The sequence below is a fragment of the Mauremys mutica genome, chromosome 4 (genome assembly GCF_020497125.1).
Source record: "Mauremys mutica isolate MM-2020 ecotype Southern chromosome 4, ASM2049712v1, whole genome shotgun sequence".
Lineage (NCBI taxonomy): Eukaryota > Metazoa > Chordata > Testudines > Geoemydidae > Mauremys > Mauremys mutica.
In genome coordinates, this window is record NC_059075.1 from 120,269,510 (window position 1) to 120,285,482 (window position 15,973).

Sequence of the window (15,973 nt, forward strand, 5' to 3'; positions counted from 1 at the left end):
GTGTCGGCCGAAGAAGGTGTCAAGTGGAATCAACCAGATGACCCCCAGAGGGCGAACTGGAATCCACCCCGGCACCTCAAAGGAAACAAAGGACAGAATGGAACCAGCTATCTGCTGATTGATCTGGCAACAGCAGAATAAAGACCTAACATAGGGAAAAATCCCTATAAAACTGAACCCTGGAGAATAAGGACTTTGAGTCAACGGTTCTGCTGCCAGCTTCTAGGAACATCAGGTGCACCTGACACGGACTCGGCTCCACTCTTGTGTACAGGATACCTGGCCAGTATTCTGTCACAAGCAACTTTAGGCTGGTAACTATAATATCTACGCAGAACTTGTATGAATGATTGTGTGAATGGATATACATATATACATATATATAAGTAATCATAGGAATAAGTAGTCAAACAACGTTGTTTGCTGTTATCTTCTATTTTATTATAATATTTACAATAAATGTGACAAATGTCTTTTCCCCTTTAATAAGATCCTGCTGGTTTTTATTATATTGGTACAACAATATGAAATACACACCCACTGCTGCTAAAGCGCCTCAGCCCTGAGTCATAGGCCACCTTGCGGTTCCAACCCTCAGGCCTGACACATCCACAGCTCTTCTCATGCCCCTCAGTCCTCACCTGCAGCTCCCCCTTCTAGTCTATAATATAGTCTCTTCTACAGAAAGTTGGCTGATCATAACCAATTGTGCTATTCCCATTGCAGAATTCCTTGCAGCCTGCAAGAATTTGTGACTGATTTGAGGATGAAGAGCTGAACTTTTAAGTTTGGGGAGGCTAAAACTGAGTCCCTGATAAGAGTCCAGATTGTGACTGGGATCCGGAACAAAAATCTCAGAGGCTACTGGAAGAGCCATAATTAACCATTGACAAATCTGTTAGAACTCGTCAAGCAATGGAAGTCACCCAGTCCAGAGGGAAGTTTGTGGAGGGTGGGCAGTACTCTGAGACTGTGGACATGGTAGAAAATCCAAAATACTGCAAGAAAAGAGACCTGAGGCAGAAAGGCATGGAGACTTTCAAGTCAGAGTTCTGCAAAAAGAGCACGTGGCTTGTGTTGGTTGCCACAGTGTGTACAGCTCCAAGATAATGCCTAGCATGTGGGAAAAAGATGCAAGAAATGCAATGGATTCCAACACTTTGCAAGAGCTTTCAAGGACCATTAAAAAAAAAACTCAACAGCTTTCCAGTCTAAGACAAAATGTTGACAGTGATTGTGAGACCTACTCCTCAGGGTGAGACCCTGTAGCAAGTAACGCACAGAGTGGCCTGGACAGCATATTCCCAGACCCTACTATCAAGTTCAGCAGGAGCTGTCCGTACCAGATGGGACTATGTTTAAAGGAATCAGATGGGGCTTCATAAGATGCTACAGTAAAATGTGTTATGAAGGAGAAATGAAGGAGATTTAGGAATTGAGAAATCTAAGGCCTGGTCTACACTACGGTGGGGGGGTCGAACTAAGGTACGCGACGTCAGCTATGCGAATAGCGTAGCTGAAGTCGAATTACCTTAGTTCGACTGACTTACCCGTCCTGACGCCGCCGGATTGAAGTCTGCGGTTCCAAGGTCGACTCCGCCACCGCCGTTTGCGGTGGTGGAGTTCCGGAGTCGACCGGAGCGTGTAGGGAGTTCGAGCTGTCGTGTCTTGATTAGACGCGATAGTTCGAACTCCGAGAAGTCGAACTCTCCGCGTCGACCTGCGCAGTAAGTATAGACCTACCCTAAGAGAAGTGCTGGAAATGTTTTACACTGGCCTCAAATGAACAGCAACATTGAGGAAGCCATCAAGGCTTGTCGTATATGCCAAAAGTACAGGCCAAGTCTAGCAAAAGGGCCAATGTCGGTGGCACAGGAATAATTGGCCCACTCGAGCAAACTAGGCAGAGATTTGTTTACATTGGCTGGAAAAAAACGATATCTTCGTTCTAGACTATATAACCGTTTGTTTGTTAAGTGGTGTTGTTATTACGTTGTGGCTGGACATTGGGAATTGTACCTTTCCGAGCATTCAGCTTCCCAGACACAGGAAGTCTGGGGGAGGGGTGCTGCAGAAGCCCAGGCCCTGTGAAGCAGAGGCAGGTGGAACTCAGTGACTGAGTGAAGAGGGGCTCTTTCAAGCCCCTTGGGCCAGAGTGTTTCCTGAAGATCACACAGGCCTCCACCCAGACCAAGAGAAGGAACAAACAGAGGCAGAGGCTCTAGAAGCTCTCAGACCTACCTGGGCACCAAACCAGAGCCAGCCAGGAGCATGGCAATTCTTGTGTTCCTAAAACTTGTTCCACACTGGAGCTTTGTCAGGTTTAAATTCTTGTAATCGAGACGTTTTCTGCTGTTTCTGTCGGTGAGCTCATGCATATTCATCAAATATTTAGATCAGGGCATTGAGTCAATGGAATGGAATCTCCATAATTTCTAGACCTTTGGCCTGTTATATCCTTGGGGCAGCCGGTGTAGGAAGCAATCACTTGAGGCCAGAGAGCAGACAGCTAACCAAAACCTCCATTTTATTTACAGACACAGAGAGCTCACTCAGCCGGTTGAAACCGGCTGAGCTATCCCTTAATAGTCTAACTCAGTTGCCGTAGTAACAAAACCCATGACAACCAAATACACAACATATTCCTCCCCCCCAATAAGAACATCCCCAAAATAAAACACACACTAAACTAGAGAAGGAGGGTAGACTGCCTCCATTCCCGGCTAAACCCTGGGGATTATTTTGCCCCATAACCGTGGGTTCGCCCTAACTAAAGATCCAGCCGATGAGGAGGCCTTCTGTCTCTAGGTGGATTACGGCGAACTTCTGGTGTTGTTGCACCCGAAAGTACTAGGGGCTCAGGGTCCGCAGCACGAATAGGTGAGGAGGTGGTATCAGCTCGTGCTGGGCAAAGGGGTATCTCAGCTGCCGGCGGTAATGGAGGAGAACAGTCAGGAACAGGTGACTCATGATTCGGTGTCTCACCAGGAGGGGTGAAGTCAGACCCCTCAACTGCAGATGCGTCCTGAAGACTGGCATGACCTGGCAACAGCTGATCTACATGTCGCCGCCAGGTAAGATTCTCTGCAGTCCGGACTGTATAGGAAACAGGTCCTGTTTGAGTGATGACTGTGGCCGGGACCCATTTAGCTCTGGAAGTATAATTCCGAGCCAAAACTGGCTGTCCTGGGCTAAAGGTTCGGTCTTTTGCTCTGGGTGCCCGTCTGATGACTTGATATTGCTGCTGATGTTGCACAGTTTGTCTGGGTTCAGAAGGTTTCAGCAGATCAAAGCAAGTGCGCAGCTGTCGTCCCATCATTAGAAAGGCTGGGGAAGCCTGGGTCGTAGCATGAGGTGTGTTTCTATAGGAAAGTAAGAAGGTATCCAGACGCTTTTGAATGGAGTGTTGTCCCTTTGCTGATTTCAAAGCGTTTTTCATTGTCTGCACAAATCTTTCAGCTAATCCGTTGGTGGACGGATGATATGGTGCTGACGTGATGTGGTGTATCCCATTTGCCTTCATAAAATTTTGAAACTCCTGAGAGACGAACTGCAGTCTGTTGTCGCTCACAAGTTGTTCTGGCAGACCAAAACGACTAAAGAGTCCTCGTAGTTTTTGAATAGTACTCTCTGCAGTAGTGGACTGCATTATAGAGACTTCTGGCCATTTAGAATGGGCATCTACTGCCACCAAGAACATGCTTCCTTCAAGGGGGCCAGCAAAGTCAACGTGAATACGTTGCCACGGGTTTTCAGGCCAGTCCCATGGGTGTAGGGGTGCCAACTGGGGTGCATTTCTTACACCCTGACATGACATACAAGCTTTTGCCTTCTCTTCAATAGCACTGTCCAATCTAGGCCACCAAAAATATCTTTGTGCAATTTCCTTCATGCGCACTATTCCACAGTGACCGGAATGTAGCTGTTCTAACATCTGTGATCTCAGGGGTGGTGGAATAATGACACGCCTCCCCCACAACAAACAACCAGATTGGACCGATAACTCCGTCCGCCTGGACATGTAGGGAACAAGGTCGGGTGAGACCGGAGAGGTTTGTCGAGATTTTCCATGCATCACCAGGTCCATAACTTGGGATAATACTGGGTCAACGCGGGTTGCCTTCTTTATCTGAGTAGCAGTGATGGGTGTATTCTCTACCTGTTCAAAGTAGAAGATTTCCTTTTGGGCACTATCTTGATGTTTGACCGGTAAAGGCAACCTTGAGAGGCCATCTGCATTGCCGTGCAGAGTGGATTTCCGATATTTGATTTCATATGTGTGTGCAGAAAGTATCAATGCCCAACGTTGCATATGACTAGCAGCTAATGGGGGAATGCATGTGTAGGGTCCAAAAATTGATGTCAGAGGTCGATGGTCTGTAAGAAGAGTAAACTTTCGCCCAAACAGGTACTGATGAAACTTCCGAATTCCAAAAACAATTCCTAATGCCTCACGTTCGATTTGGGCGTAGTTAGTTTCTGCTTTGCTTAGAGTGCGTGAAGCAAAAGCAATAGGTCTTTCTTCTCCCGAAGGCATAATGTGTGACACGACCGCTCCCACTCCATAAGGGGAAGCATCGCAGGCCAATTGCAGGGGTAAGGATGGATCAAAGTGCGTTAGAACTTCAAAATTTAACAATGCATCCTTAGCTTTGTTAAATGCAACATCACAGGCTTCAGTCCACTTCCAGGCCTTGTTCTGCCCAAGGAGCTCATGAAGTGGTTTTAGCAGTGTGGCTAACTGTGAGATGAACTTTCCATAATAGTTCAGTAGTCCTAGAAATGAGCGCAGCTGGCTTACATTTCGAGGTGGGGGAGCCTCCACAATAGCTTTAACTTTTGCAGGGGCCTTATGAAGACCTGCAGAATCGATGATGTGTCCCAAATATTCAACAGAGGGCTTGACGAATTCACACTTGTCTTTGCGAACTCGTAGGCCATACTCTTCCAGTCTTTGTAGGGTAGCCTCTAAATTCTTTAAGTGATCCTCTTCATTTCTTCCAGTGACCAGGATATCATCCAGATAGCACTGAACTCCTGACAAGCCACACAAGATCTGGTCCATAGCCCTCTGGAACAGGGCGGGAGCCAATGTGATTCCGAAGGGTAGGCGACAGTATTGATAAAGCCCCTTATGAGTCACAATAGTCAACAACTCTTGGGACTTTTCATCGACGTGCATCTGCTTGACTCAGATCAATATGCTTGACTCAGATCAATCTTACTGAACTTTTGTCCCCCAGCCAGGCCTGCGAAGAGGTCATCGATGCGGGGAAGTGGGTATTACTCTGCACACAACACTGGGTTGACAGTGACTTTAAAATCACCGCAAATCCGGAGAGAGCCATCTTTCTTCACTATTGGAACGATAGGAGTGGCCCATGAGCTATGGGTAACTGGTATTAGGACTCCATTGGTGACCAGGCGCTCCAGGTCTGCTTCAACTTTTGGCCTGATGGCATATGGCACAGTTCGGGCTTTCAGATATTTTGGTGGACTGCCAGGTTTAATGTTCAATGTCACAGTGATTCCCTTCATACTTCCCAAATCATCTCCAAAAACAGCAGCATGTTTCCTTAGTATAGGGGTTAGACTGGTTTCTTTAGTCATCCGGTGCACTTCTGCCCAGTTCAGCTGAATCTTCCCAAGCCAAGACCTACCCATTAAGGCTGGGTAGTTACCTCTCACCACAAACAGTGGCAATTTAGCCGCCCGTCCATTGAGCTCCACCTTAACATCAATAGTGCCCAACATGGGCACAGCTTCACCTGTATACGTCTTCAGAACAGTTTTTGTTGCCTTAAGCGGAAGATGCTGTAGCTTTTCCTTATACACAGTCTCAGGAACCAGCGAGACAGCTGCACCGGTGTCTAGTTCCATGCGTATAGGTTTGCCCTCCAATAAGGGGGTTACCCAGTATTCATGTGAGCCCGCTGCCAAAGACAAAACATGCAGTGGCACTTCCTCTTGTGAGGAGGTGTCACCTTGATCATCCTGGGTCTGCTCTAGGGTATGCAAGGTTCCTCTTTTTGTCGGCCAGACCACAGGCCTCTTTTTCTTTTGTTTACAGGCACACTCAATGTGTCCCTTTTTGCCACAGTGTCAACACACCAGGTCCTTACACCAGCATTCTGATGCCTGGTGTCCTGGCTTACCACAGCGGTAACATTCTTGACTCTGCACAGTTTTGTGGGTCGGTTCTTGTGACACTTTTTGCACCCTAGGGGGTGCACTGATGTATTGTGCCTCCCTTGTAGCCAGTTCCATGGAGACAGCAATATCAACAGCCTTCTGTAATGTAAGCTGAGCCTCTGTCAGTAGGCGCTTCCGTATAGCTTCACTGCAGAGGCCACACACTAACCTGTCACGCAGGGCATCATTTAACATCTCTTTAAATTCACAGTGTTCTGCTAGCTTTTTTAAAATGGCTACAAATTGTACAACTGTTTCATCTTCCTTTTGGTCTCTTTTGTGGAACCTATATCTTTCAGCAATTACCAGTGGTTTTGGGGAGAAATGAGACCCCAGGATTTCCACAATGTCACTGTAAGATTTAGTCTCAGGCTTAACAGGGTGTAGTAAGCTGCGTAGCAGAGAGTAGGTTTTAGCCCCTACAACAGTTAAGAATATTGGCACATTCTTCGCTTCTGTAATGTCATTTGCAATACCAAAAAGCTCAAAACGCTCAGTATACACATGCCACTGCTCTGTATTCTCATCAAAAGGCTCCAGCGGCCTGATCAGAGTAGCCATGATTTTTAGTTTCACTTTCACAGTCAGTGCAAACAAGCAGCTTTTTTTCTTTGTTTGGTCTTTACCTTGACTTCTACTTCCTGGAGCACCACCAGAATCCCATCCTCGTCGCCAGTGTTATATCCTTGGGGCAGCCGGTGTAGGAAGCAATCACTTGAGGCCAGAGAGCAGACAGCTAACCAAAACCTCCATTTTATTTACAGACACAGAGAGCTCACTCAGCCGGTTGAAACCGGCTGAGCTATCCCTTAATAGTCTAACTCAGTTGCCGTAGTAACAAAACCCATGATAACCAAATACACAACATGGCCTTAATAGGGCCACCAGTGGGAGGCAATATGGTACGCACAGCTTCAGCCAGACAGGGAGCTGAAGGAAGGGGCATCAGGGATAGATCTCTTATTGTGAATTGAAGGTCCCAGGACAGCAAAGACCTCTGTCCCCAAGTCCAATAACTGTTCCAGCCCTGACCTGGAAGGGTTACCTCTAAAGGTGGAAGAAAAGAGAGGATTGGTTTCTATGACCCATTTGATCTCTGACTTGTATACTGAGATAAAGGGGCCCAATTAGTGCCCCTTATGATTAATTTGTCTGGCAATGTGGGCACCTGTCCCACCAGGGTCTGGGACTGAGACCCACCCCCTTCCCATCATCTGACATGGGGCCACCAAACATCCATTCCTTGACTTGGGCTCAGACTGTCCATAGGGGCCTAGAAGTGGAAGGCTCTGTATGCTAATCCTAATGCTTCTGAGCCAGTCATTCCCCAACTTGTGGCCAGATTGGGCTGAGGCACAATGAGAAGCAAATGGCTCCATCTTCCATTCTTGAACTTGCCAGATGACCAGTCCCCTTGGTTGTGATGCTTCTTAAAAGGCTCTTTATTTCAAGCCAGGAACTCCCCATACATGTTTATAATTATTAAGCCATAGTTAGTGGGTGGGGGAATGTGACTCGTGATGTGTTTGCTTGTCAGAAATCTGGTAGTGCTAAATGGAAAGTAAACTTTGTGAAATCTGATGGGATTTTTATTCTTTTTCAGGCAGTATGGATGCTCCTGGTGCATGTCCTGGTACCCAAGTCCCGTGGATAGTCTCCTGAGAGGAACAGGATGGCTGAAGTACCAGGGCTAAGAAGTGAGACCTCTCCCACATCCAAACCATTAGAACTTGAATCCATAATTTGCTCCTGGGCCAGGAAATCAGTCTCCAGGTTTGGGGCCATCCAGGATTTTCTCCTTTTCTCTCCCCCTAAGGTCTAAGTCATGGTGACCTACCCTGTTCCCAAGGAGGGCTGGACATCTGCTTTCTTGCCCTTCAACAGGGACCTCCATGGGCAATAAACAAAAATTCACAGAAGCCCACAACCTGTTCCTGACTTTTACTAAAAATGCCCGTGAGAGACTCTTAATCTTAGGCTACGTCTACACTGCGCAGCTTTTAGAGACGTGCTGCTCCAGCCGCGCTACTAAAAGGTGCATAGTGTAGCCGTTGTTTGTCAGCAGGAGAGAGGTCTTCTGCCAACAGAAAACTTCAACTGCAACAAGTGGCGGTAGTGTTGTTGGCAGGACAGCGCTGCTGCATACAAAGCACTGTTCACACCGGCATTTGTCATCGGCAAAACTTTTGTCTTTCAGAGTGTGTGTGTGTTTTTAACACCTCTGAATGTTGTTAGCTTATAAGCTTGTTTGTTAGCCCGAGACAGAATTTTGGATTTGACGTTTAATACTCACATCCTTACTAATATGTGTGAAGAACAAAGGACAAAGATGCTGTGTGTTGCATTTCCCACAACCAGTTGGGGCTTTTAATACAATGAGACAGATAAGGGATAGAGCTAAAAGTGTTATAGGGCATGGTGGGAGTACAATATATGAGTGCACATTTGACAACTGTCTCAACTCCTTATCTTAAAGCAAGGTCAGGCAACCAGTTGGGAGGGGCAAGGGAGGATTGCGGGGGGAGGTAAAACACTAAAAGACCAGAGAAATGCCTGCCCCTGACCGGAGCACAACCTCACTCCTTACCCCTCCCATGGGGTACAAAAAGGGTGGGGTGAAGACCCCAACTCACAACTCTCCAGAATGGAACACGACCATAAGTTATAAGGGGTGTGACTAGGGGCGTGCAGTGCAGGTATATTTGGGCCTGCTAAGAAGAAGGAGGGGGAGTGGGAAGGGGAACGATAATGGTAATAGGGGAATGGGAAACTGGGGGAGAGGGAATAGGGGATGAGGAACAGGGACACGGGCAAGGCTTTGCAGGGGTTCCATTGGCGTATAGAACTGTAGTTGGGGGAGGGGAAGGGGAAAACTCCATCGGCATATAGAGATAAGCCATTCTGTCCCTTGGCTTACCATGCACTTACTTGTCCTGGTTAGCACAGACATTCTGTGTTCAGCCTGCTGATCTATTCACAGTATCTTACTAATCCTGCCTCCTAAAAAGAGGCCTCCCCATGTTCAATTACTCCCATCAAGCCAGGCCTTGAAGGTCAAGATTTCACTTTGGACAGAAGGAGACAGGTCTGGAGGAGGGAGGCAGATCTGTGAGTCATCAGTATAGAGGTTGTAGTGGAATTTGTGTTTGCGGATGAGATTACACAGAGATAAGGGGTAGAAGGAGAATAGAAGGGGCCCAAGGACAGAGTCCTGTGGGACTCCCACAGAATGTTGGAGGGCCGATCCTCTGAAGGCATGAAAGGAGTGATTACAGATGTACGAGGAGAACCATGAAAGGAGAGACATGGAAGCCAAGGGAGAACGGGATTTCAAGCAGAATGAGTCAAGGTGGCGGCTAATACTTCCTTTGTCCATCTTGTCTATTTCAACAGTAACCTCTACAGGGCAGGGACCATCTCTTTCTATGTATTAGTACATGTATTAGCACCCAGAACGTTGAGCTGTCTCTCTTCTAGTACATATAGGCTGGGATTTTCCAAGAGTTCTACGGGAATTATGTGCCCAACTCTCATTGACTTGCAGTGCACTGGGCACCCAACTCCTTTACACTCCTCTGATAATCCCAGGTGTACTAAGGGGTCTCAGTGCAATGTAAAAGCTGGATTGCACTGTAGGCTCTGAACAAAAGGCTTGTCTATTGTTTATTTGTAATTGAGCGGTCTCTCTCCCTACCCTTGTTGGTTAGGGTCTCCCTGAAGAAGGGGAAATCCCTGAGGCAGAACCTTAAGGAACATGGCTTGCTGGAGGATTTCCTGAAGAAACACCCTTACAACCCGGCCTCCAAGTATTTCCCCAGCCTGGCCAACGAGGCTGCCAGCGAGCCCCTAACAAACTACATGGATGTGAATATGGCAGGAGAGCAGGTCTTGTAGCTTCCCTCTCCTCATCAAAGCTTCCCATTCCTCTGCCAACAGCTGATCTCTCCTCCTCCCAAAAGTGCCCCAACCCCACTCCCCCACCCATGTGCTTCCAACCAAGCTCCCATCTTGCTTCAGCCAAGAACCTGTGCTGGGCCACCCAGCCCCCAATTGTCACTGGATGGCATTAAGAAGAACATTGGGAATAGCATTCCCAGGGTCTACTGGCTGCCTTCTTCCAATCGTGCTCTTCCACACACTGAAATTCAGGAGTCTGAGGCTAAATAATTGTGTGCATTTGATCGCCTGTGGCTATTGGATGCCAGGAGTTGCTAGGAGCCATGCTGGGGAAAGTGATGGCAGAGAAACACCAGCTCAGGCTGAGTCTTTAGCAAGGACACTGTAGCCCAGACCCTCAGCTGGTGGAGCGACACCGGTTTACTCCAGATGATGATCTAGCTCTTGAATGGCAAGGGTTTCCTCTTTTTCCATTGTTTTTTGTCCTGCTTTGACAGGTTGATTATTATGGAACCATCTCAATTGGTACGCCCGCTCAGGATTTCACTGTCATTTTTGACACCGGTTCCTCCAACCTGTGGGTGCCCTCCGTCTACTGCTCCAGCACAGCCTGCTGTAAGTCACCTGTAACGCCTCTTGCCTTGACATTCCAATTGGGCGGGTTGATTGAAATCATAGAGATTTACATTAGCAAAGAGGAACCTTAATTGATTTTAATTATTTTTCTAAAGGAAGTTGATTCTCACTGGTTTGTTACCACTATAAACAGGTTGACTTGCAACTATAGATTTACATTCTATTTGGTACTTCCTTTAGGAAATCAGGGGCTAACACTATATAAATACACATATATTTAAGCAATTAACATAGCATTATATACACTTATTCAAATTCTTACTTTGTTCATTTCTTAGTTATTTTAGAAAATGGTGAAGGAGGCATTTCTTATTAACTACATAATGATTAATTTTTGGTTTGTGTCAGACTCAATTTGGATGGAAATTGGAATTCACTTTAAAATTAAAAATCCAGCTTTTAAAAAAACGTAGTTAAAACACCTTTCAATGGGCTGAATAGACAAGAAAGAAAAATTTATCAAAGGTTTTGCATTTAAAACTAATTGATTTATGAAACAGATAGTGCTATCTATAGTCAGTGAATTGACTTGTTGTTTCTGACCAGCGTGTCCTTCAAGATTTTAAAACTTGTAGAGCTCATCCTCTCGCACCTAGCTTTCATTCAGAGATTGGAAGAGGAAAACGAGTGTTCCCACTTTTTCAATTCCCAATCGGTTTCTTAAGTTGGAATGAACTAGTCCATGAACTGAACTAGTTAATACACTGACTTGAAGAAAGTATTCTCTCTGCACCTGCAGAAGAGGCTACTACTGTCAAAAAAGCTCATTTAGCACCGAAACAAAAGGAAACTCTGGTTCCAGGTACAGAGTCAGTGAAATCTTCCTGTTCTGTTGACTTTCCTTAAAGCCATTGCTTAATAATAACCTTTGTATTTAATTTAAATGATTTTAGTAATTTTAGGCCTTACCATATGTTGTCATAATTTCAAAGTTAATTTTAAATAGGTTTATTTTTAAAAGAAAAATATACTGACATTTTAGAAAGTCAGATTTTATTTTTATCATTGATTTTTATTCACCCAGAAAGCCAGAGAGCAGCAGGTCTCTCTCCATTGTCTCTCCACATACTACACAGTGTCAGAGGTGGAACAGGCCCTAGTAAGACAAGAAGCTAGATCCAGAAAGGCACTAAGGTGTGGCAATGCTGAGCACTGCAGTGTGTGACTCTTAGGCACCCTGGTCCCACCAAGCAATTCACCATTGCACTAGTCACCCAGGCTCTCCATACAACACATGGGGAGAGTTACAAGTGTCAGTCTGTGACCATCTCACTCTTCTGTACTTGTAGCAAACCATAACAAATTCAACCCATCAGGCTCCTCCACCTACCAGGCCACCAGCCAGAGCCTCTCCATCCAGTATGGCACCGGCAGCATGACTGGAATCCTGGGCTATGACACCATCCGGGTAAATCACCAGAAAGGATCAAAGCCCCTGGAGTAGACATGGTGAAAGATTAGGAGTTAGAAGGACAGGACACATCTGGGAAGCAGAGTATGGGTGTGAACTGGGAGAGGGGGGATAGAAAAAGGGAAGAAAAGAAGCAAGGAGACCATTCACAAAATATTCTCATATGGGGGAGAGACCACAGTGCAGGGCACGCCAGCCTCTGAGAACTTCCCATGACATCAGGACCCTGTGGTAGACTTGGAAGTTTCTCCCAGGGTGCAGGGTGTGTCTGATTGTCCCCATCCCCCTCCCAAGGTTGGAGGCATTGTGGACACCAACCAGATCTTTGGTCTGAGTGAAACCGAGCCCGGCTCCACCTTTTACTACGCTCCCTTTGACGGGATCTTGGGTCTGGCCTTCCCCAGTATCACCTCTTCTGGAGCCACCCCCGTCTTTGACAACATGATGAATGAGGGTTTGGTGTCCCAGGACCTGTTCTCCGTCTACCTGAACTTGTAAGTCAGGGCTGGAAACAGCCCATCTGCTGCAGTGAGATTCACGTTCCTATAGCGCCTCTCACAATGAGTGATCCCTGCAACCTTTGAATCAGAATTCCCTGAAAGCAGCCACCTCTGGGGTGGAACATGGCCACTGTTCTATGCTAGTGGGAGTAGAAATAAACACTAGGGCATTGGTATTAACTTTACTCCTGGGAGAAGTGTTCCCCCTAATATGTCACCCAGATGATACCCTGGCTCATCACCTTCTAGCACCAGGCTGAACCATCTGCTCAGTACTGACTCTGAGGGAAGAGGAGCACCTACTGAGTGACTGACACCACTGCCTCAAACACCTGGGCCTTTGCTTGGTGGTCTCCCATCCACATATTGGCCAGGCCCAAATGTGCTTAGCTTTTGAGATCTAGGAAGAGAAAGCCCAAAGTGATATCAAAGCAGGGGGTGAGGCCTCTCATCCAACCATCCTATCCTATCTCTGCTACTAGATGTTGATGTTCCCAGCTCTGACTCTACCCCAGCACTCCCCAGCTGTGCTCCTTCTCTAACAGCTGGAACATTTGCTGTTGTCTCCTTAGCCGACCATTCATACAGCCTCCTTGACTCTCCTCTCTCCCTTCTCCAGCAATGACCAGAGTGGGAGCTTTGTGATGTTCGGCGGCATCGACTCATCTTACTACTCTGGGAGCCTCAACTGGATCCCTCTCTCCTCTGAGACTTACTGGGAAATCACCATGGACAGGTGTGACCCACCCCTTGGCCTTTCCCCTTTGAAAATGTTACTTTGAAAAGACAGGCAAAAGGAGATGCATGTGGGAGACGGGGGAAGCTCAGCTTAGAGTCTAGACAAGATGAGAGACAAGGCGGAGTTATAGGAAAGGGCTCACCAGTGAGGCAGTTAGATGAGTGGTTCTCCACCTCGCCCATACCAGGACTCAGCGATGACCTGTGTCTGCCACTAGTAGGGGGGTAGGGTAAGGGCAGCACCCCCCCCCGCCAGGATCCCTCTCTTCTCTGTTTAGCAATGAAGTAAAGGGCAGGGTGGTCATAATCCCTTGACGGCTGTTTGTGACCCCCAGGGTAGATCGGTCACAGTCCCAGAAGGTTGAAGGACGAGGGGTGATGGGCAATAACCAAGGAAAGAGAGGTGAAGGCTGAAACATCAGGGGAAAGTTTCTGGCAGTCAGCAAGACTCACCCTACAGGCATCTCACTGCTGGCTCGTGGGCTGAGTGGGAATGAGATTGGAAGTGTTCCTGGGGATGTTCCCCTGACTCTCTCTCTCTTGCAGTGTCACCATGAACGGAGAGACCATCGCTTGCTCTGGTGGCTGCCAGGCTATCATTGACACTGGCACTTCTCTGCTGGCTGGGCCCTCTACTGGCATCTCCAACATCAACTCCTACATTGGTGCCAGCGATGGCATGGTAAGGGCAGGGATCAGGAACGGACACTTCTAGAGGTGTCTGCTACACACAGATGTGATGCTCCATCTCTCTCATTGGGGAACCTACTGCCCAAGACATGTCTAACCTTTTCTCCATGTGTTGCCTTCCTCCCTGCAGATCAGCTGCAGTGCCACAAGCAGCCTGCCCAACATCGTCTTCACCATCAACGGCATCGAGTTCCCTGTGCCCGCCAGTGCCTACATCATTGATGTGAGTGTCCTGCTCAGAAAGCCGCCTCGGGGCCTCTTAGCCAGGGCTTGTGCCTGAGGCCATTGCACTGAGTGTGCTGGCAACATTCCCTTGCACAGCCGGCATGAGCCTGCAGGAGCATCACTGAGACACAGCTCAGAGTCTGTCCCCAGTATGAGAGTGGGGCGGCAGAGAGCTCTTCCCCCAAAGGAGTCCGGGGGAGGGATGTTTGAGATCAAGGCAGGCCCACAGTGAAAGTGACATACCGGAAGAGCAGTGAGGCAGCCTGTAGAACTCGCCATCGCAGGAAATCACCAGGGTGAGAGCTTTACTGGGTTAGGAGAGAATTATATGAGCAGTACCCCAGCTAGGAGGTGAGATCAAGAGAGATCACTGCCTCGCGCTCCAGGGCCTGGGCATCCGGGCATCAGGAAGGAGTTTTCCTCCCCTGTTATAAAAGTTTGCTCCCATCTGGGGAGGAACAGGCAAGCTGCTTTAACAGCACACAGCAACACCAGCTGGTAGCAGGCAGTGGGGAAGCCCAAATCCACTTATAATCACAGCAGGATTTCTGGTGGCAGAATGTAATCGCTCCCTTTGGAATCTGGCCAGGAGCCTGGAGAGAGCACGCTTTGCCTCCCCAAGTGATGTGTCATGAACAGAAGTGATCAGGACCTTGCTTCTCTTCCCAGTTGACAGACTGCACCCCTTAGGCTCAGGCTTAGGAACTGGGGCTGTTCTGAGACCCGGATCCACAAAGTTAGCTCACTGGGAGTTAGGGATCAAAAAGCACCAAAAAATTAGGGCCCAACTCACCAATGTCACTCCCTGCAGCCCATAGAGGTCTCCCATCGAAACCCTACTCAGCCTAATGCTACTTGGTTTGAGAGCTCTGAGATTCCAGCCCAAGATGGTAACAGACACCAGCAAGCCCTACAGGATGATAATTTACTGAAGTTCCAGCCCAATAATTACCATGTCCCCTTTTCCCCTGTGCAGGAGTCAGGCTCTTGTACCTCCGGCTTTGAAAGCATCGACGTCGGAGGGCTCTGGATCCTCGGAGACGTCTTCATCTGCCAGTACTACGTTGTCTTCGACAGGGCCAACAACCAGGTGGCATGAACACAGCGCCATCCCCAGGACAGTCCTATGGAACACTGACCCCGGAGAGTCTCCGTTCCTCTGGAGCCCCAACACCGCGTATCGATCTAGTGACCCCCCACCCCACACTCACCCGATATCCTGTAATCTTACCCCCAGTAGAATAAAGGAATATAAGAGCATTTGAGTGAATTGTTTCTCTTTGATGAAGTTTAGGATTGGACCCATCTTTTATTCATTTTTGAACATTGGCTCTTAGGGCCACAGCTACCTGCCTATGAGTACTAGGAACAACTTTTAACAGCTGTTGCATCCACTGGTTTGTAAGTATCCGGGGTTGCAGTTTATTAGCAGTGCCCCATCTACCCACCATTGTTCAGAAAGGCACATGTCTTTTCCAGGGGTTGCCTTGAATGGGATAACTCCATGAGAGACCACAGAGTCCATTATGACCATAAGAATAAATGGTAGTCGCTGATCCCAATCCTTACTCTGCTGGTTTACTATTTTTTTTGAAATCTGTTTTAAGAGTGCGATTAGCTCATTCTAACTGGCCTGAACTTGGCAGTGTCCTGCTATATGCAATTTCTGCATAATTTGAATCAT

General features: G+C 47.6%; 1 protein-coding gene across 1 annotated transcript; it reads left to right on the forward strand.

The window, feature by feature from the left end:
* Positions 1-915: 915 nt before the first annotated feature.
* On the forward strand, positions 916-15,388 carry LOC123369031 (pepsin A-like). The gene is made up of 9 exons (XM_045014403.1): positions 916-1,089; positions 9,829-10,056; positions 10,587-10,704; positions 12,015-12,133; positions 12,431-12,630; positions 13,256-13,372; positions 13,921-14,056; positions 14,195-14,287; positions 15,266-15,388. The coding sequence occupies exons 1-9, from the start codon at positions 916-918 to the stop codon at positions 15,386-15,388; spliced, it is 1,308 nt and encodes a 435-aa protein (XP_044870338.1).
* Positions 15,389-15,973: the final 585 nt, after the last annotated feature.